Source organism: Acinonyx jubatus, chromosome A1 (genome assembly GCF_027475565.1).
Source record: "Acinonyx jubatus isolate Ajub_Pintada_27869175 chromosome A1, VMU_Ajub_asm_v1.0, whole genome shotgun sequence".
Lineage (NCBI taxonomy): Eukaryota > Metazoa > Chordata > Mammalia > Carnivora > Felidae > Acinonyx > Acinonyx jubatus.
This window is the reverse complement of record NC_069380.1, coordinates 197,335,172-197,357,521: the sequence shown is the minus strand read 5'-3', so window position 1 is coordinate 197,357,521 and position 22,350 is coordinate 197,335,172. Positions and strand designations below refer to the sequence as shown.

The following is a 22,350-nucleotide window of genomic DNA, read 5'->3' as shown; positions in this document are numbered from 1 at the left end:
TATATATGCTACATATATATATATATACATACGTACATACAATAAGGGCAATTTTTACTCTCCAGTTTTGTTTCAAAGCCTTCTTACAAAGCTCTGAAGACTTACTTATGACCTCTTTTGCTGCCAGTCAGTGCTTTATCATTAATGGGCCAAAATGACAGAGTTGGGTCCCTGTCACTCCCAGCAGAATGGACCAAACCAGCATACAGGGACACAAAGACCAAGACTTCACAATGCTGAAGGAGGGATTGAGAGTGGATATAGATGGCAGGCAATAAACAGAGGCCCACCAGCAGTCAGGGACGTCCAGGAACAGATATTGAGAGCCCTATCATGTGGAATAGATTGCACCATAACCCCTTTAAAGACCTGGTTGGGGCAGAGAGATGTGCAGTGGGGAGCTTCATTCTTGGAGTATCCAAACTACTATGCAGGAAATTAGACATGCTCATTCATTGCTGGTGAAAGAGTAAACTGGTTAAAACACATTAGAAGGTATTTGCCAATAAGTGTTAAAAAGCCTTAAAATATTTACACTTTTTTAACACAGAATTTAGTTCCTAAAATTAAAAAAAAAAGTTTTTAGTGTTTATTTAGTTTTGAGAGACAGAGAGAGATAGGGCATGAGTGGGGGAGGGGCAGAGAGAGAGGGAGACAAAGAATCCAAAGCAGGCTCCAGGCTCTGATCTGTCAGCACAGAGCACAATGCAGGGCTTGAACTCAGGAACTGCAAGATCATGACCTGAGCCGAAGTCAGACGCTTAACTGACTGAGCCACCCAGGCGTCCCAATTTCTGAAAAATTTTTAAAACTCTAATCTTTATCTAAGATATATAATCTTTAGAGCCATCACAGCACTGTGCTAGCAACTTTTTAAAAAACAAATTAGTACAGGAGTGCCTGGGTGGCTCAGTTTTTTCAGCGTCCAACTTGGGCTCAGGTCACGTTCTCCTGGTTTGTGAGTTTGAGTCCCACGTTGGGCTCTGTGCTGACAGCATGGATCCTGGCTCCTGCTTCAAATTCTGTATCTCCTTCTCTCTCTGCTCCTCCCCTGCTCACTCTCTGTCTCTCTCTCTCTCTCTCTCTTTCAAAAATAAAAATAAACATTAAAAAAGCTTTTTTAATAAAAAACAAATTAACACAAATGTACCATAAAAAGGATTGAGTAAATAGGTTACAATACATGTGTATGCTGGAATAATTTATTGTCATTAAAAATAATGTTCCCAGAAAAATACAAATATTATAAGGCTGTTCATTATATCATGATAAGTTTTAAAAGTATGTATGGATACATATGTACATGCATGTGTGTGTATGTCTCTTTTTCCCACACACATACGCACACACACATACCCATATCTATAGATGATATATTCTTCTGCAAAGAAAAAAAGCATATCAAATGTTAATGGTGATTATTGCTGAGTAGTAAAATTACAAGTGATTTCTGTTTTCTTTGTTTCCTTTTTTATGTTTCCATGTTTTCTTTGGGTAAAATGTTTTAAAAGAAAAGTAACTATAGTTTTTTTAATGCAAAATCAAATCGGGGACCTATGTATTCACAAGCTACCTAGCTACAGGACCTGTACTTGTCTGTACAAGTATTACAGTGGACAGAAGCTGTCCATTGGCCTTTGGACTCTTTCCAGATTGGAAACAAACTTGAAAATTCCCAAAATATGGTTTTGGTTCTGAAGTTGAATCTGAGCACTTGGTTCCATCTTTTTTCCATCACAAGAAAACAGATTTTTGGCTTATGAACTGTAAGGAATGAAAAATAATTTTCCTTCAACCTTCTAAGTTCTTGGCTGAGATCCCTGTTATAAAAGATTAACAAGAGAAAAATAGAGATTTATAAATTTGTATATCTCATGTATACATGGGAGATACCCAAAGAAAAATGAGTAATTCCTTGAGGTGGTTTAGAATTCAGACTTAAATCCATTTTATTTATTTTTTAAGTTTATTTATTTATTTTGAGAGAGAGATTATAGGAGGGGCAGAGAGAGAAGGAGAGAGACAGAATCCCAAGCAGGCTCTGCACTGTAAACATGGAGCCCGATGTGGGGCTGGAACTCATGAACCATGAGATCATGACCTGAGTTGAAATCAAGAGTCAGACGCTTAACCAACTGAGCCACCCAGGAACCCCAGACTTAAATATCATTTTAATAGAGACAAGAGAGAAGGTATGTAGGCCTCTACGGGGAGAGTAAATGATTTTTAAGAAAAATGAGTGGGCCTTGGAAAAAATAAATGGGTGATATGATAGTTTGTGACCAAGTTCACACTGTGACCAGTGTGGTGTCTCTTATGTTGTGATAAGAGTCAGTCCTCTCTGGTTGATGAACTCGAGTTGAGTTCCTTTTGGAGTATCTATCTTTAGGTAGAAGGAAATTTCAGAGAAAGCTTCTTCCTGTATTTACTGTTTATCAAGTGCCTATAGCTCAAAATAATCAATATACCAAAGTGATATGTTTTGGGGTGACATGTCCTAAACTCCTGTAATCACATTTTGGGGTGGCATATTCTCCTACCATTTAGCACCAGAAGTTGAAGATGGTTCCAAAACATCCTGGGTGTCCTCGGAACCTCATATACCACCTATTCTGTATCAAAAACTCACCAAAGAGATGGAGTCCTGAGAGGCCAACCATACACAAAGAAGAATCCCCATCAGTGCATTCACACTGCACTGGCATAGTGATGGCATTCATTAAATGTGACAGTATGTGAGCAGTCATCACCGTTTATGTTTATAGGTCCCGAGATGTGGCTGTAGTTAAAGTGACCATGAATTTTGAACCCAATAAAGTGAATATCCAAAAGAAAAACTGCCATGTGGAAGGAAAGGAAACAGTATGCATAAATGCTACAGTGTGTTTTGATGTGAAATTAAAGTCCAAAGAAGACAGAATTTACACAGCTGGTGAGTATAATATGTATACCAAGTACTTTGGGGCAGGAGGACAATACATTTGCTCCCACATCAGGAAATCCAGTAAGATATTGTATTTCCTCTGTGATAGGGATCTGCATTTCACCCTTGCCCCTGTGAACATGCTGAACCTTGAAAAAAAAAATCTACTGAAGAAAGAATATGTTATGGAACCCAGTAAGTTCTGTAGCAGACACTGTATGGTTATATGCAATGGCCTCAACAGTCCATGGTTCCCCTCTGGCTCTCCCCTTTACCGCAAACAACCAGGTACTAAAAACAATAATAATAATACAAGTTTGGAGATTAGAGTTTGGAAACTGGGCTCCAGAGGAGCCCAGTTTTCCTTCCTGTGGGTTTTCACAAACCCTCTCTTCCTTCTTCTGCCCCTCTTTGGTAAGACTGATATTGCAGGGGACCTGAATGCTTTGCCACCCCCACCTGACTGAGGTTTCTTTGCTCTACTCAGAAGGTGACCCTGGCTTTTGAGAATCAGACATGCTCCATGTGTGAGTTCTCAGGCACAGCCTGGGTGTCTCCTCCTCCCTACACGCACACTTCCTAAGGTGTTTTTTTAAAGATATTTAAACGTGTTAGATTCAAAACTGTGGAGGCCATTGGCTGCAAAAGAGTAGTTTACTCTACAAACCAAGGGTAAGTGAAATACGAAAAATCATTAATCCTTAAAATCTGTTTTTCTTAGTTTGCTCTACATGTGCATAATTATGCTCTGCAATGGTCCTCTGATTAGAAGATAATTAGCTATAGGAGTGTAAAATAATGATTTACATTTTCATATACAATATTATTTCAGTCTCATTTGATTTCTGTACAGTAACTAAGGGTTCAAATGAGTAGGATTGTTGCCTTTTTAGAAAGTGTAAGGTTTAACTTGTTTTTTTACTTTGGTACACCTATTTTCTTAAACTTATTTTACTATGTGCTTTGAACATAATCTAAAATGACCTTTTCACAAAATAGGTAAAAATTCATTAGTGTATTTTTTGTGTGTGTCTTTTGAAATATATTCAATATTCTAAGCAGGACTTCAACATTGCTAAACTAAAAATAATAATAATAAGTGAAAACCCAGTAAACACATGCATGGTCAGGAAATTAGTTGATATGTAGGTGTACACGTATGTGTGTGTGCATATGTACATATACATTATGAAATAAGTGTAATTAAACATTAAAAGCAGAGTGAACTCCGAAGGTGGTTCTGTAGAGTTCCTAAAGATTATCTTTATGACTGTGAGTACCATTGTACTACAGTAATGGGGATAAGCTGAATAATAGAAACTATTTGTTGATTGATTGCTCACAAGGTTTTTCTATAATGCTAATTTAATGAACTGGACCATATGAAAGTTACCCCAAGTAAATGTTTCTTGTCATTTTTTTTCCCCAGATATACAGTACCGTGTCACACTAGATTCACTAAGACAGATATCACGAAGTTTTTTCTCTGGAACTCAAGAAAGAAAGATTCAAAGAAACATCACAGTTCAAGAATCAGAATGCACTAAGCTTTCCTTCTACATGTTGGCAAGTAAATCATATGTTATAGTTGCTTTATTCCAAATCAAGAATAAAGCACAGATGTCTTATTTCCAGTCACCCATATTATTTTATTTTGGAGTGCACATCACAAAGTAACCTTCATTTTATTTGGTCACTTTTATCAGAAAATCACAGACCTGATCTTCTCATTTCCAAATACATTTCATAAGACTATCTTTCATCTTCCCTGTGTGTATGTTATCAGATACCCATATATTATGGAATAGCAAAAGGCACAGTGCACTGGTTGATAAGAGACCTTCTGCCTTCATTCACTTACTCATTTCTTGTATCCATTCATTTATTCTTTCAACTTGAAAACATCATTTAACTTTTGTGGGCCTCATCTGTCAAATGTAGATAAGTGGCTACATGCCCTGAAAACTTTTGGGCCATATGCTTTCCCGGGTCCCTTCTTATCCACTGAATTTTGTATGTTGCTCTTTGACTTTAAATTGAAGAGGAAAAAATCTGTTATTTTTTATTTCATGATAACCTAAGTTTCTTTATGATACCTAAGTTTCTTTCTATTACAGTGATGAGGGAGCCTTAGAAAGCAAATTCTTAATCTCCAGAGATGGCTAGGAAGCCCTTTTGAACCATTTAAAATGCATTTTATTGAGTCATTGTGTAAATGGGGAACATTCCCAATAAGGGCAGGAATTTCTTAAACATTTTCTTCTAATGTACATGGTACTTAAAAAAAGAGAGAGAGACAGAGTGAGAGAAGAATGGATATTATGAGAAGACACTGATTTTAGTGACTGAGACAGACCTGGAGCTTGTACATGATCTTGGAATTTTAAAGGAAACAGGCCGGGTTTCTCCCACCTTTGACTTATTTCTGTATTATTGATGTATTCATATTCTACATGTTTAAAATATTATAGTTGGGGTAGGGAAGTGACAGAAAACATGCCCTGCTGGTATACTGTATTTCTACTCAGTGATTTTCAAGTTAATATTCCCCACGACATACATTGAAATTAATTTATCTGTCAACACTAATATCAATCTATAATCAGAAAAAACAATTGGAGTTATCCTCCTATCTATTTCATCAGAACTGAGCTTTTAGGAGTTCGAACTTGTATAAAATCCGAAAGGGCGTGAAACCAGATGTGGCACCGCCTCCAACCTAATAGAAGTAACTGTAGTATATATTTGTCCAAAATTTAGAATCTAGCTATGTCTGTGCACTATGTGTGAGCCAGTTTCAAAATTTCCAAATTTTTTTTGCATTTAAATGGATACTTTAACATTTATTCCAGAGTCAGGCAGGATGGAATTTATAGCAAGGCTTCCTCACATTCCAAGTGATTTTCACCAACTTGTTTAGTCTCTTAGAGGCCCAGTTTTTCAAATGTAAAATAATGACTATAAGAGTCATTCATCTTGGAGGATGTTGAAATACTTCTCAATAATGTCTGTAAAGTTCATAATTCTGGACATGCCATAAATAATGGCCATTGCTGATGATAGTATAAAACAATATTGATTACATTCATACTACTTACATATCACTTTATATTATGAAATTCTTACAACTCCAGGCATATATTATGCTAATTAAATTCAACTCAATTTAAATAAAGTTTGCTCTTTTGAAGTTGGGAGACTTTCCTGGAAGTTTAACATGGCAATTTTTAGCCTAAGGTCTCAAGAGAAAAGATATTGTTATGCAAAGTACGGCACACCTGATCACTCCAGCAGGGCTCCCTAAGAAGCTAGAGGTGAATCAACTGGTCATACTCTGAAGCCTGTGCATTCCAGCCATGTCCCTTATCAAGGCAGAAGGCCACCTCTCTCCAGTGAAGCAAGAGGAAAGAAGCCACGACAAGGTCAGAGCATCCAGTAATGTGATACCAATGATAAAGTATTTTATGTTTCAACCTGTAGGACAAGCATGACTTTCGGGACTCTGTGAGGATAACTTTGGATTTTAATCTTACTGATCCAGAAAACGGGCCTGTTCTTGATGATTCCCTACCAAATTCAGTACATGAATATGTAAGTCAGATTTTTTAAAATTCAGAATACGTATATGTAAATATACTTGGGGAGAGAAACCTGTAACACACAGACATACACACACAACCCTAAATCATTTTTTTTTTACAAAAAGAATGAGACTCTTCTAGACTTTTCTCAACTCTTCTACTTCCTATTGTTGGAGCTCAAGGGAACTTATAAATACCACCTATTTTTTTTTAATCTCTCCTGAATTTAAGACCAATAGAAAGAAAGACATGGGTTGGCCTACTGGAACTCCCTTTGTTACCAACAAACACTGAGTGGCAGGGCTTGGTTTCAGCGTACTGGGTGTCTTCCTACTGAACAAGGCTTAGACCACAGATTACCAAATATATCATCAGCAGTGCTCATCAATCTCAGGCCTTTTTTCGTGTGGGCTCACCTCATAAAACTTGCAGAATGGAGATAATAGAGCAAGAATGTATGCTTTCCATGGGCACACTGCTGCCCCAAGAGCAGGAGAGACGGGAAGGGACTGAGCTGTGTTCACCATGTTCCTGCTTCCAAATTCACAAAATCTGGTGTCCCACCCCTGAGAAGGAGTAAGTGAGCAAGTAGAAGGATGGGGTAGCACCAATAGAGGAGACATTAAGGATGGGGAATTAGTTTTCCCCATACCCATATCTTTCACTCTCCCTTTCTTCCTTTCAAATATATTTACTGTGTGTCTTACATGTACCAGACTTCAGAGCTTACAGACCAACCCAGGAAACAAGTATTAGGTGGGAAGTAAAGCATGTGCTCTGGAGGAGAACTTCATTGTTCTCTGGGAACTTTTGCCTAGGCAGAGAGCCAGGGGGTGCTCTCCTGAAGCTGTGATATTTAAGTTGAGATCTGAAGCATAGGAGGATTTTCCATCCTATTCAGAGGAGTGGAGGGAGCAGTGTTTCATGCACAGGGATATGTGTAAAAGTTCTGAGGCATAAAGGAACTAAACTAAACTCTCTAGTGTGGCTGAAGCTAAAGAGCAAAGGGGGAAGGTGATATGGGATGAGGTGGGAGGCATAGGCAGGAACCAGATCATTCAGGACTTTGTGCTACTGCACAGATATTTTGAAGAGCAATAGAATGCTATGGATGCCTTTAATTGCCAAATCAATTAAATGCCAAAATCAGTGATAGCACTGGATTTGTATTTTTTTCAGGATTACTCCAGCTGCAGTGTGGAAAATGATTGAAGGGAAATGATTGGAATTAGAGTGGGTGCAGGAGACCACTTAGGAAGCTGTTGCATTAGTTCAGGGAGGAAATAAGGATGACTAGACTAGAGGTGATGGTAACTAGAGGTGAGAAGATAGTTGGAAGATACTTAGAAGAAAGGTAGAATGGATAGCTCTTAATGAAGGTTTGGATAACGGCGTGTGACTGATGAGAAGAGGAGTCAGGGAAAGCTCCCAGTTATGTGGCTTGACCATTTTCTACCCTCTGACTGAGCTCTGTTACATTCCTAAGTATTTGATTCTTTTCAATAGGAAATCTCATAATCAGAGTTGAGCATTAAAGTATTCTCTCATAGATTTGGATCTTAGAGTACTTGACTTGATTTTCTTGAAACTGTTCTAGTCTGGCAGACTAAAGCCAGTGAAAAACATCTGTGAAAACTGCATTATTTAAAGGACTAGAAGAATTTATATCCAGAAGTTTATTATTTTTCCCTATAAATTATAGGAATAAATCTAAAATTCCTTATGATTTCTGCAGTGGAATCTGTCCTCTTTTTGACTTGCTTAACTAAGTTTGGCAATATGTTTTCTCTTCTCAGCAAGTTAATAATTAATCTTCAATCATGCTTAACTAAATTTCAAAAAATACTTTTCTGTGACCATTTCAGATTCCCTTTGCCAAAGATTGTGGAAACAAGGAAAAATGTATCTCGGACCTCGCCCTGCAAGTATCCACCACAGCAAAGGGCCTGCTTATTGTCAGGTCCCACAATGACAAATTCAATGTTAGTCTCACAGTCAAAAACAAAAAGGACAGTGCCTATAACACCAGAACCATAGTGTATTATTCTCCAAACCTAATTTTTTCAGGAATTGAGGTAAACTTTTAGTTTTATGTTTGTCTATTCATATAATCATTATTTATTAAGTCTACTTTTCCTGCTACTGAACTAATTGTTTTAGAAGAACTAATAATTGGGTTTAGAAGAACAGAGAGCATTTTGTAAAACTTAGTACTCACAAATGGTGAAAGTGCCAAACTTTTTTTAAAAAGGTTTTGTTTTGATAGATTTCTGTAGAGATCTGTGACTCTTTTCAGATTCAGTTTGAGGCGAGGATCACTGTGATGCAGCAAAATGATGTTTCATGGAGGCATTATGCAGTGAAATTGAGATTAAGTCAAGGAAAAATATCAAAATAACAATCAAAGTCAAATAGTTTAATAGACGTACAGAGAGTAATGCATGCATGGAACAAAAAAAACCCCATGTTTACATAAAGAAGCATCAAGATACCATTTTTCATTTTCTATGTAAAATCCTTACATTGTTAAAAGAGGTGTTAACTTGTAATGTCTCATTGTCATGACAGAATATTTATCTTGGCAATAACATAGCTGCATAAGATGCTATATCAGGAATAATAATAAGCACTTCCAAATTTGAACTTTTCTTTTAATTCTTATCTCTGAATTAATCCCCTTTATTTAAGATTCTGTTTATGTATGAATTAGTAATATATGTGATTCATATTAAAAACCAGTACCCTTATTAATATAATATTAAAACTCCATTGTCTAATTTCTGCAAATTCAGACTTTCACTGATATGTCTCTCCATTTATTAGGATATCATTTAAGGACATGATGACTAACAGAGCTTAAAAATATGTCCTTCATTACTACCACATATTTTAGATTCAGTCAAGAATGTTAATTATAAATCCAAATGTGCAAAGTGATACTGGGAAAATATTACCACTGAATTTTTTTCTGGAAAGGGGACTATATTAAAAATTATTGCCAGTATTCTCTTCAACTGACTTCATGGCCTCGGTAGAGAGGCCTCTACATCTTTTAACAGTAACAACAATAATAATAATAATGACAGTCTTTTCTTGAGTCATATTATATTCCAGACACTGTTCTCAGGGTCCCACTTAGTCAATTCTCATTAAGCAAATAGGTATTATTGTACTACAGAGATTCTAATAAAATCTCTTTCTGTCATGTTTTAACCTTTCTATAACTGCATTTTACAGTTGATATGTTTATTTAGCTGGCAGCATTATTTTTCCTTCTTATTGGTACACAGAATAATGGTGAGTCTCAGTGGCATTTTCGATTTGATGAAATAGAGTATCACTAGCCTCACCTGATAGAAAATCAGGCTCAGAGAAGTGAGGAGTCTTGGCAAGGAGAAAGCTAACAGTGATGGAGTCAGAATTTAAATTCTGGGGGTCTCACATCAGAGCTCATGATCTTACCACTTCACTGAGCTCTTCTTATGATAGGTATTCACTGTGGGCTTCCATGTGGCCGAGTAATATGTGTGGATTATTTAGTCACCTGTGCAGTACATGCTGTTAGTACCTCCATTTTACTTACATTGGAAAGTCTAGACAGGATAAGATGTGATGTGCATTGTCCCTCAGTTTCCCTTAACTTACATGATGTTTTCAGATTTTCCATGGATGGTGAGACAGGTGATCACAGAATAATGTGACTCTCCCAACTAAATTGAGGGACAGATCTTAGCAAGGCAGAATCCAAGGCATACCTGGAAAAATTCTAGAAAACCAAGTTCCAGTATTTCACCTGTGTGTCTGCTCTAATTCTGTTTACTTTTTCTTCCAAGGCTATCCAAAAAGACAGTTGTGAGTCCAATCATAATCTCACATGTAAAATTAGATATCCCTTCCTAAGAAGAGAAGAAGAGGTAAGCAGATTATAAAACATACATGTGGCAATTTGATATGAAAAATACCGTGTTCAAAGTTAAATATATAAATCCCTCTAATGGTATTTTAGCCTGATATAGATGAGAAGTTTGAGTTCACAATATTGAGATATTGGAATCAAAAGTCAATTATGGCATGAGTCAAACTCAAATATTAAAACCAAATTAAACATTTATACTTAATAATTTATCTGATAGTAGTAGGCTTTTCTGGCCTGTAGAAAAAACGAATCTTTCAAACAGGTTGGTTTAGAACTTTGTATAGAATTTTTTTTTCATTTCTCTCTCTTTTTTAATAATATCCTCACTGAGATATAATTCACGTACCATAAAATTCACTCATTCAAGTGTACAATTCAGTGTGTTTTTATATATTCACTGGATAGTGAATTGTACAGCCATCACCACAATCAATGTTAAAACATTTTCACATCTCCAAAAGAAACTCTGTACACCTTACCAATTACTTGTCTTTTTTCTCCTCCACTCCTTCCCCCAACCTCAGGCAACCACTAACCTACTTTCTTTATGGATTTGTCTGTCCTGGACATTTCTTATAAATAGAATCATATATTCTGTGGTCATTTGTGACTGGCTTTTTTCACTTAGCATGATGTTTTCAAGGCTCATCCATGTATCAGTAGTTCCTTTTCATTTCCAAATAATATTCCATTTTGTGGATGTATCCTGTTTTATTTAGCCATCTATCAGGTGATGGGCATTCGTTTCTACTTTTTGGCTAGTATGAATAATACTATGAATATTTGTGCACAGGTTGTGGTGTGGGCATATGTTTTTCAGTTCTCTTTGGGTGGAATTCCTGGGTTATATGATAATTACATATAACATTTTGAGAAACTGGAAAACTGTTTTCCAAAGTGACTGCACCATTTTTCATTCCTATCAGCGATGTATGTGTTTCTCAGCATTGTCATCGCCTATCTTTTTAATTATAGCCCTCCTAGTGGGTGTGAGGTAGTATCTCATTGTCGTTTTGATCTGCATTTCCTTAATGGCTAATGATGTTGAGCATCTTTTCATGTGCTTACTGACTGTGCATATATCTTCTTTGGACAGTTATCTATTCAGATCCTTTACTTATATTTCAATTGGGATGTCTTTTTTTATTACTGAGTTATAAGAGCTCTTCATGTATTCTGCATTCAAGTCACATACAAATCAGATATATGATTTGTAAATATTTTCTCCCATTCTGTTGTCTTTTCACTTTCTTGATGGTGTCTTTTGAAACACAGAAGTTTTTAACCTTGATGAAGTCCAATTAATGTATTTATTCTTTTGTCACTTGTGCTTTGCTAACCCAAGATCAAAAGATTTACTCCTATGTTTCCTTCCAGGAGCTGTATACTTTTAGCTCTTACATTTTGGTCTATGATCCATTTTGATGAAATTCTGTGTATGGTGTAAGAAAGAAAGAGTCCAACTTCATTTTTTGTGTGTGTGTATTAAGTTGCCCCACACCATCTGTTGAAAAGGTTATTCATTCCCCCATTGTCTTGGCACTTTTATTGAAAGTCTGTTTATTTTTTGACTCAATTGTATTCATTGATCTATATGTCTATCTTTATGTCAGTACACATGTTTTGTTTTGTATTTATGTATTTATTTATTTATTTATTTTTATTTATTTTGAGAGAAAGAGCATCAGCAGGGGAGGGGCAGAGAGAGTGAGAGAGAGAATCCCAAACAGGATTTGTGCTGTCAGCCTGACACAGGGCTCAAACTCACGTACCGTGAGATCTTGACCTGAGCCGAAATCAAGAGCTGGACGCTCAACTGACTGAGCCACCCAAGTGCCCCATTTTGTTTTGTTTTTGAATGTTTATTTATTTATTTTGAGAGAGAGAGCATGTGCATGTGTGTGTGAGTGGGGGAGGGGCAGAGAGAGAGGGAGACAGAATGCCAAGCAGGCTTTAAGCTCAGCACAGAGCCTGATGGGAGGCTGGTTCTCACAACTGACCATGAGATTACCACCTGAGCCAAAATCAAGAGTCAGACACTTAACCGATTGAGGCACCCCACCTAGGCACCCTTGTTAGTGCACACTGGTTTTATTACTATAACTTCTTGGTAAGTTTTGAAACCTGAAAATGTAAGTCTTTTAGCTATGTTCTCTTTTTCAAAATTGTTTTGCTCTTCCAGTCCCCTGTATTTTCATTTGGAATTGAGGGTCAGCTTGTCATTTTCTACAAAAAAAAAAAAAAAAGCCAGCTAGGAGTTTGATAGGAATTACATTGAATCTGTGTATCAATTTGGGAAGTATTGCCATCTTAAAAATATTAAGTCTTTGATCCATTACCATGGGATGTCTTTCTATTTATTTAGATATTTAATTATTTTCAAAAATGCTTTCTATTTTTCAGAATACAACTTTCGCACTTCCTTTGTTAAATATATTTCTAAGCATTTTATTCTTTTTAATGCTGTTTTGGATGAAATTACTTTCTTAAATTTGTCTTCAGATTATTTATTGCTAATGTATAGAAATATGAATGATTTTTAAATACTAATCTTTTATCCTGAAATCTTGCTGAAATTATTTATTAATTCTAATAGTTCTTTAGAGGATTCCGTAGGATATTCTATATACAAGATCATGTCATCTGCAAATAGAAGCACTCTTCTTTTTCTTACCTAAATGCCCTGGCTAGAACCTACAGTAGTAGTTGAACACAAGTGAGGAGAGTGCCTTCATGTCTTTTTAAAGACCATATTTATTTCCATGAAAAACAGAGAATAATTATTTCATTTAATGATAAACAACATATTTGCATATATTTTCATTGAAAGTTGCTTTTCAGTATGAATATTTCCTCCTCCGTTCATATGGAGTTAATGAGGGAAATATTTAGTCAAAGTGATTGAGATAAGAAGATACTTTACTTACATGCCTTAGTCTTAAAAAAGGGAGAGAGAGAGAACTACTATCCCAAATAGTTATTTCAGCTTCTTTACATTATAATATTTTGTAATATAAGACTTCAAAACAGATCTTTGTCATCTTCATCGCACATCCTAAGAAGTTGATAAACGGAGTTGGACATCTGGAAATGGCACATATATAACAAAGTCACTTAGCTTTTCTTTTGCAAATGAGAATTATGAAAGGCCTTTTCCCTTGACACATGTGGCATGGCTACTGGTGATTGAAGAAACTACAAATGACTGTAATTATCATTGAATTCTATAAATCAGTTTAGCTATGAAACTAACTAGATGTGCCAGTTTACTTTTGGAATCTATTTCTTCACTATCCCAAATAAAATGTACTGTGAAATTGCATTTCTTCCCTATCAATCAATAAAGCATATATCATATTTGAAAAAGTACACCCATAATTTCCATTTTTACATGGAAATAGTGAATGTCGACTCATGTCTACACTTTCCCCTGACCACTTTAATTAACCATAGAATTATGTCCATTTCTTAAAGAATAATGACATGGAAATAAAAATGTTACATTTGAGCCATTTAGAGATATTGATTGCAATCTTAATTATTTCTCAAGCATTTTTTTTCTTTCTTTAGAAATTCCTTGCTAAAAGCTCAAATCAAAGTTTCTCATGCCATCAATAGAGAAATGGGAAGATAATTTTCAAGTAATTTTTGCATGGGCTTTGCACTTAGAATATACTTTGATTTCAAAATCTATATTTATAGTTTAAGCATTTCAGTATCAGGTCAAAATGGAATGGGCACCTTCTTTAGCCTTACTTTTCTGCTAGCATCTTTCCTAGTTCTGAAGACTCATAAAAAATTCCAAGACTTATATGTGCACACCAGTCAGGGAGCTAAGGAAAAGAAGAACAAAAAGGAGCTCACTGAGAGACTCTGGCAGTTTGACCCTTTGTGAAGTATTGTAGTTCAAGCCCACCCAATAAAGCTTCTATTGGAATTATGATTGCTACTTCAAAGCAAGAAGAAAACAGCAGAGCTGAAGATTCTTTAAAAAAATGTTTTTTAATGTAGCTCAAAATATATGTGAGAGAAGAAAATACAGAAGAAAACTCCACACATATATGGTACAACCATACAAATCTCATGACACCTGAATTCTAGTCATCCTTCTATGAGTGAGCCTAAATTGATTAAAAGAGCTTTAAAAGTACATGTATATCTTGTTCAATTTTTGAGATGTGATGAGGTTTTATTTTATAAGGTAATATTTTGTAAATAACTTTATAATTTGAGTCTAAGTAATATCATTAATGTAATTAAACATTTTAATCAATGTAAACATTCTACTTCTTTATCTGCTACTAAACTAAAAATATTTTTATTTCATAGGTTACTTTCAAAATATTATTTCAGTTTAACACATCTTATCTCATGGAAAATGTGACCATTCATTTAAGTGCAACAAGGTTGGTCGATATGTATGCATGACTGTATGTGTTATAAGTATATAATTTCTTCCATGTATTTAGAATATTTTGCTTTATAGATTCACTGGAACTTACAACTTTTATGAGGATCAGTAAAAGTAGAAGGCAATGAACCCCTTTAGTTAACAAAAACATCCTTATGAATAATTAAAATAAAGAAATTTTTATTTAATGGAACTAATACACCTAACTAGATTAAGCCATTGGTCTAGGAGCTGTAAAACGTATTGTAATCATACATCACTTATATCTGCCAAATTTCATTTAAATTTATTTAGAAGTTTACAGGATTGCTAATTTAATTTTTACTGGCAGCCCATAGAGTCAACTGAATCGTTAGATGTCCTTAAAGGCTCTTTTTTTTTTTTAAGTTTATTTTATTTGTTTAGAGAGAGAGCACATGAATGGGGAAGGGGCAGAGAGAGAGGGAGAGAGAGAATCCCAAGCAGGCTCCATGCTGTCAGCTTGGAGCCCGACACAGGGCTTGATCCTACAAACCATCAGATCATGACCTGAACTGAAATCAAGAATCAGACGTTTAACTGACTGAATCACCCAGGCACACCTAGACTTAAAGTTTTATGATACCTTTTTGTAGTTTAATATATTTTATACAAAGAAGTCAGAGCTTCTGAAAGATATCATAGAATACCCAGACTAAAAATGAAAGGCTCATGAGGAAATTGAAATAGTGTCTTAACTTTCTTCTAAGTGTAATCATCCACTGGACCATAAACTTGAGATAAAGTTCTATCTTTTGTTGCTTTACTCCCCAGTAACTAGCATGATCCCTCATACTGAATTAATATAGACTGAATGAATAAGTGAGAAAATAATGTGTAAATGAATTCTGTATGCTCAGTTTAACTCAACAAATATTTATTTGACATCTATGGACAAGGTATTAAATTAGTCCACAATAGGGAATATAAAAATTAATATGGGCATGAACCTCCTCATAGGGTGAATATTATAGCAGGGCACTGAGACTAGTATATAAATTATTATAATATAGGGTAGAACAAGGAAAATTCATTCGAAAAATGTAAACCATGTATCAGAAATTTTAAACAGAGGTTGAAATTATATCTACTGGGCAGTGAGACCCCAAGAAAACTTTATCAAGACGATTGTAATTGAGAAAGACCTTAAAGGGTGGGTAGCAATTCACAGAGAGGTTGGTAAATAGAATTAGGTAGAGCATTTTAGACAAAATACAGAGCTTGAGCAAAAACTCAAAGATGAACCACTAGATCTATTGGTGGAATACTAGATAATCCATTGTAGCTCACATATAGAGAATACATAAAGGAGTAACAGAAGATAAACAGAAGGTATGCATTTTACCATGTTGTGGTAATGTGTGTTGAAATGTATTGAAATGTCAGGATGAGGCATTTTTTCTTAACTGAGCAAGTCCTAAGAAGCCAGAAAAGTTTTTGAGGGGTGAAGTCATATACACAGAGCTGTTTCTTAGGAAGATTAATTTAGCTACAGCAGGGAACAGGTGGGAGAAGAGGAGACCATCCATAGCAAAAGCCCAGTCACATAAATATCTATCACCCAAAGCAAGGTGCTGCCTTCACTGCCCTTTAGCTCGCACAAAGCCACTTAATACACTTGGGAATAGCAGAGCCATTAAAATGTCCTTGTTGTCCATTCTGTGGGACCAGATGCTAGGTGCTTGGTCACTCGGTGGAGGGGGTATGTGATAAAAATAATGAAATCTAACTCTCATTAGATATTTCTTACATCTAGGCACAATGTTAAGCACTTGGCACTTATTATAATCATTTATTTATTGATAAATCCCTGTTTTATAGATTAAGAAACCTTGGCAAAGAAAGATTAAATAATTTTAAGAAACCTTGGCAAAGAGAGATTAAAGTGTGTTAATGTTCAAGAACAATCCCATGCACTCTGGCCTCAGAGCCAGTGTTGGTAACTTTTACATACCTCACATGTGTTTTTTTTTTTTAATACAGGGGAGTATGAGATACGCATATGTATGTATAAACATACATATGTGTTTACATAATACATAATTGAAATGACAACTTAAATCAAGGGAATAAATATATTCTGAACAAATAACATAAGCATCAAGCAATAAGCACAGAAAGACTATTAAAACAAGAAGATCAAAGATTTTATATTGACTCTCCACCATGTGACCCTAGTTGAGTCTTTTGGTGAGGTCCTTGTCTATAAAGAATAAATAAGAATCACTTGTATGATTTGTGTTAAAAACACAAATTCCTAGGCCCCGACTCAGATCTACTAAATCTGTATTTCAAGAAGAGAAACCCAATAATCTGTGTATTTAACAATTGACCCAAGGATATTTATCATAATCCTTCTAAAGAAGTTTGAGAAACCTTGCACTAAATTGGTGTAGTTTTCAACCCAAGCTGCAGCTCAGAATCAGCTTAGGAAATTTAATAATACCCACCCCCCTCCCCACTCTGGTTTAAAAATGACAACAACAACAGAAACAAGAATTCTATCCTTGGGGCGCCTGGGTGGCTCAGTCAGTTAAGCGTCCGACTTCGGCTCAGGTCATGATCTCACGGTCCATGAGTTCAAGCCCCGCGTCGGGCTCTGTGCTGACAGATCAGAGCCTAGATCCTGCTTCAGATTCTGTGTCTCCCTCTCTCCTGACCCTCCCCCACTTGCACTCTGTCTCTTCCTGTCTGTAAAAAATGAATACACATTAAAAAAAATTTTTAAGAATTCTACCTGTTTATCCTTTTATTTAGTTGCCAAAATAAACTTCCCTTTCAAATGCTCAGAAATGTCTCTAAATAGTCAATGGTTTAATGATTTGTCCAAATGTGCTGTGTATTTCCTAGTGACAGTGAAGAGCCTCCTGAAGCCCTTTTTGATAATGAAGTTAATATCTCTATCCCAGTAAAATATGAAGTTGGACTTCAGTTTTACAGGTAGGAGGAAACTGCATTTTTATGTTGATGTCAGTCTACAAACCCAGTGGTTCTCAAAGTGTGGTCTCTGGCCAAGGGCATCAGAAGCACCTGGAAACTTGTTAGAAAGGCAGATTCTTAGCCCCACCCCAATCCACTGAATCAGAAACTCTGGGGCCCAGAAATCTGTGTCAAACAAGCCCTCCGGGTAATTCTCCTGCACTCAAAAGTCAGAGGCCAAGCCTACTAGATAATTTTAAATGTGAGGTGCTAATGATCCTGGATTACATTAGCAGTCCAGTCTTCTGTCATAAATGCAAGCTGCAGATCTAGAAGTTCGTCACAAATGGCACTGTTCTTAGAGGGTACCAGCATGTTTCTTGACCATCATTTCTCATTGTGAGGGATCTAGTCAGCCTGCCCATTCTGGACACACAAGATTAAATCATTTCTCATTGACAAGAGCTGTTTATTTCTTGCATTATTCTAAACTGTCCTTTCCCCTAAGAACTTCTGATCTATCCAAACACAAATCATATTGGCAAAATTTCCCACTATAATTTCTCTTGCTTAAGCAAGACTCCAAGCTCCTGTTAAATAAATATGTGCAATGTATACAGAAAGTGTAAGTATATGATTCTTATATTTTCACAGTTTAGTGTGAAATTCTGATCATTTTATTAATTTATTTTCTATGGTACTTTGCTTTTTCTGATAACAAACAACAAAAATGTGAGGATTATAGGATATACACATAAATTTTGTGTACATTACTTAGCCTCCGAATTCTGTTTGCTGTTTTCTATCTTGCTGTTACCACTTCTCTTGGTACAATGATTTTCCAAGAATTTTTCATTTTATTAAAATAGAATTTTGGCAAATACCTATTTGTTTTATTATACTAAATTCCACCAAGTTCATCCAAAGAACATGGAGAATTTTATGGAAAAGATTGAATTTTTAAGTTTGGCAGTAATATAGGACTTTAATGTAAAAAGGTTAACAATTTTTTAAATCTATTTAAATTTCAGCACTATGAAAAATACCAACTTTTAGTCTCATTATTCACTAAATGTAAATGATGTTAGTGAATTAGTGGAAACTTTATACTTGGTAACAATGAAACTTTCAGTTTAAAAACTGTATATATTTTAGCATTTTAAGACCAAATAAACATTAGTGATTATTGAGTGAAATTATATAATCTTTCTCATCCTCCTCAAAGATTTAATTTTAGGTTTCAGAGTAGAAGAATTTGCCTCCAATTTGAAATTTCTACAAGTACTTTTTGTGGGATTACCTAGTATAAAGAAAAAGAATGAGGTCAAGTAAAAGTTAAGCTTTGTTGTGTTTTGTTTTTCTTCTTTCAATTAATTCTCAGCTCTGCGAGTGAATACCATATTTCAATTGCGGCCAATGAGACAGTCCCTGAAGTTATTAATTCTACTGAGGACATTGGAAATGAAATTAATGTCTTCTACTTGGTAAGAAATTACCTCTAAATTAGTATAGTAAAGGAATAATTTGTAAGTTTATAAATTAAAGTATTAACAGACACATAGAAACCTGCTGATTCAACAGTTAATCCCTATATTCCAGAATATTTTTTTATAATTTCACTATTTTGAAGTAATTTTATTTAAATAATTATTGATAATTATACTTTGAAGCAATTTTAAAAATCTAAGTTTCTAATTTCCTCCTAAGACACAGTTAGATGACTTCCTAGAAAAAAATAAACTTCTAAAACCAAAGAGATACTACCTATAAACCTGTAGACTTTATTTGCATTGCAAGTGTGAATGAAAAAAACACTTTAAAAAATAATTATGACTATTTCAGAAAATTGAATACTTCAGATGTCTTGGTAATATTTTCCTTTACTCAACAAATAAATATGTATCTCCTTCAGCTCATTGCTACCTTTCATATGTTCCTTGTACCACATCCTTAAGTGATGTTTTCTGTTACATTTATTTTTCTCTTTGAATTCATCATAATGAACTTTCCTAACCACTATAGCAAACAATTACGGAATTGAGCCAGACTTGTATTTTAGGTAATGCCTACTTACAGACACAGACTCAAGTATGTTATTCAAGTAAAAGAGGGTCCAATTCAAATGATGAATTTAAATATATATTCAGAAGTATGAATAATGCAATGTTATTATAGGTGAAAATGGTCTCAATCTCTTTCCAGTGAGAAAGGAAGTTCTCTTACGAAATGAAATAATTGTATACTCTCAAGATGTGTTCCATTGTTTTTATCTGTGCTCGTTGCTGAAATTCCTATGACAAGCCATACTCTAGAAATTAGCATGAATGCCAGTTACTTCATTACTGAGATAAATCTTTGAAATTTAGGCTGCCAAGCTCTTCTAACTCCATTTGCTATTCCCAGATTAAAGAATTCAGCAAAACACAAGGAAGGAGAGAAAAAAGAGAGGAATGTTTAATATTATAGATCTTCATATGTTGTTACTTATTAGGGACCAAACTTGAAACATGTACTCTCAAACTATTATTGTAAATAATGTTGATAGAAATAACATTGTTAAGAATATCCTTGAGCATAATCTTTTGTATGTCTGATTATTTTTTCTGGAATAAAATCTAAAATTGGAGTAATGGAATAAAAAATAATGTGAACATTTTCTTAGGTGAGAGCCAGTGAATTTACTGCTAGAAATTTACTATAGGAAATTATTGGTGGTAGAAAGATTTATTCTCAGAGATATTCTTTTTTTTTTTAGTTTATTTATTTATTTTTAAGTAATGTCTACACCCAACATGGGGCTCAAGCTCACAACCCCAAGATCAAGAGTCACATGCTCTTCTGACTGAACCAGCCAAGCACCCCTGGGAGATACTCTTATCAGTGTCATTTATAGTAGTTTAAAAATTGAAACCTGGGCACAATCTAAAAGCTTAACCACATGAAATTGCTTAAATAAATTATCATATAGTTATTCAATGGAGAGACAGCTATTAATAATAGTTCAGAGGGCCAATTTAATTTAATTTAATTTTTTTATTTTAGAGAGAGAGAGCATATAAGCAGGGGAGAGAGGCAGACAGAAAGAGAGAGAGAGAGAGAGAGAGAGAGAGAATGTTAAGAAGGCCCCACACCTAACACATGGTGCCATCCCAGGACCCTGGAATCATGAACTGAGTGAAATCAGGAGTTGGATGCTCCATCAACTGAGCCACCCAGATGCCCCACAGAGGTCATATTTTAGGTTAAAGAAATCTTGATTCTGCTATCTATAAGCTCTGTGATCATGGAAGTTCTTTATTCTCATTCTAACCTTGTTTCCTCATAGGTAAAATAGGGGTAATAAGAGAATCTACCTCATAGGGCTGTTAAAGGGTTAAAGGCAATAATGCAAGCAGTGCCCGGAATATAAATAAATGTTTAACATAAATAAATATTGATACTGTGATTATTATTAAGCAGCTAATAAAAGTCATATTCTTAAATGTTCTTTAAGTTTATAGGAAAATACCATGACAATACATTTTACAAGTGAGATGCCAAATTTTATATTTTATATGATACAAATTTTATAATATATGCATAAATGTAAATGATAGGTAAATTGTACACTAAAATGTCACCAATGTAGTACAACTGTAGGAAACTTCTGTTTATTTTCAATATTTTCCACTATTTCTGTAAAGAACTTTGTTTTTAATCAGAGAAAATGAATGTTAATTACAAATTACATGATTTTTGTTTTACATTTTGGAAGAAAACAGATGGAATTAGACTGGGAGGCCATGGCAGGGAAGTTCAGGGCATATTACAATAAGAAGGCAAGTGTCAAAGAGCATGGTTAAGAAGCCAGGCACTGCTGGTCAGGAATTTCTAGAATTCCAAGATTAAGGGATGCATTTAGATTTGGCAACCACAGGGAATTGTTTCAGATCTGTGTAGCTCTCAGCCAAGAAGTTTCAGTTAGGTAGATCAGTTGGATTTCCTGGCATCTGTAGATTAAGAAGCTTCCTACTCCCCTAAGGACTTGGCCCAGGAAGGCTGTGAAGAAGGCATAGATCCTGGAAATTATGCTTGAGTGGAAGAAGAGAGGGCTATAGCACCTGGTTGCTCCAATTCGATTGCACCTCTTCTACCTGTGAGGACTTTTGAACAGTAAATTCAGGTTCCTGCTGAACCTCATCCTGCCCAACTTTGAGCATCCCTCTCTATGGGCTACACTCACCTTTGGTGGCATGCTGTGATAGTAAGTTTGAATTTCAGCTTAATGGATAAAAATAGATGGGCATTGAGAGGAGAGGCAATGTGACTCTCATCCAACCAGATTATCGATTGTTATTGACCCAGTAGCCATAGCTGGGGATACAGTTATTCAAGGAAGCAGGTGCATATCTGGTTTGCCTGTGCAGTGGTGACAGATCCCATGTAGCTGGGCTGAGGGACGATTTGTGGTCTTAGGAAATTATGGCAAGCACATTGAAGCAAACAAAATATGCTCTCTTGTTCTGAGTCGATCGAGTAAATAAATGTTCTCCTTCCTTCCCACCTCCAAAAGACTAACTAGTATGTCCAAAAAGATGATAAG

The 22,350-nt window shown here is 35.3% G+C and overlaps 1 protein-coding gene across 3 annotated transcripts in view; it reads left to right on the top strand.

Annotated features, from left to right (window-relative positions):
* ITGA1 (integrin subunit alpha 1) overlaps positions 1-22,350 on the top strand; it is a 162,055-nt gene that overhangs the window by 120,442 nt on the left and 19,263 nt on the right. For all 3 annotated transcript variants that reach the window (XM_015073711.3, XM_053200747.1, XM_053200755.1), the window contains 8 exons: positions 2,766-2,932; positions 4,353-4,489; positions 6,404-6,514; positions 8,370-8,579; positions 10,338-10,418; positions 14,750-14,826; positions 17,700-17,789; positions 19,150-19,252. In XM_015073711.3, coding sequence (XP_014929197.1) covers positions 2,766-2,932; positions 4,353-4,489; positions 6,404-6,514; positions 8,370-8,579; positions 10,338-10,418; positions 14,750-14,826; positions 17,700-17,789; positions 19,150-19,252 — 976 coding nt within the window. The remainder of the gene's footprint in view (positions 1-2,765; positions 2,933-4,352; positions 4,490-6,403; positions 6,515-8,369; positions 8,580-10,337; positions 10,419-14,749; positions 14,827-17,699; positions 17,790-19,149; positions 19,253-22,350) is intronic.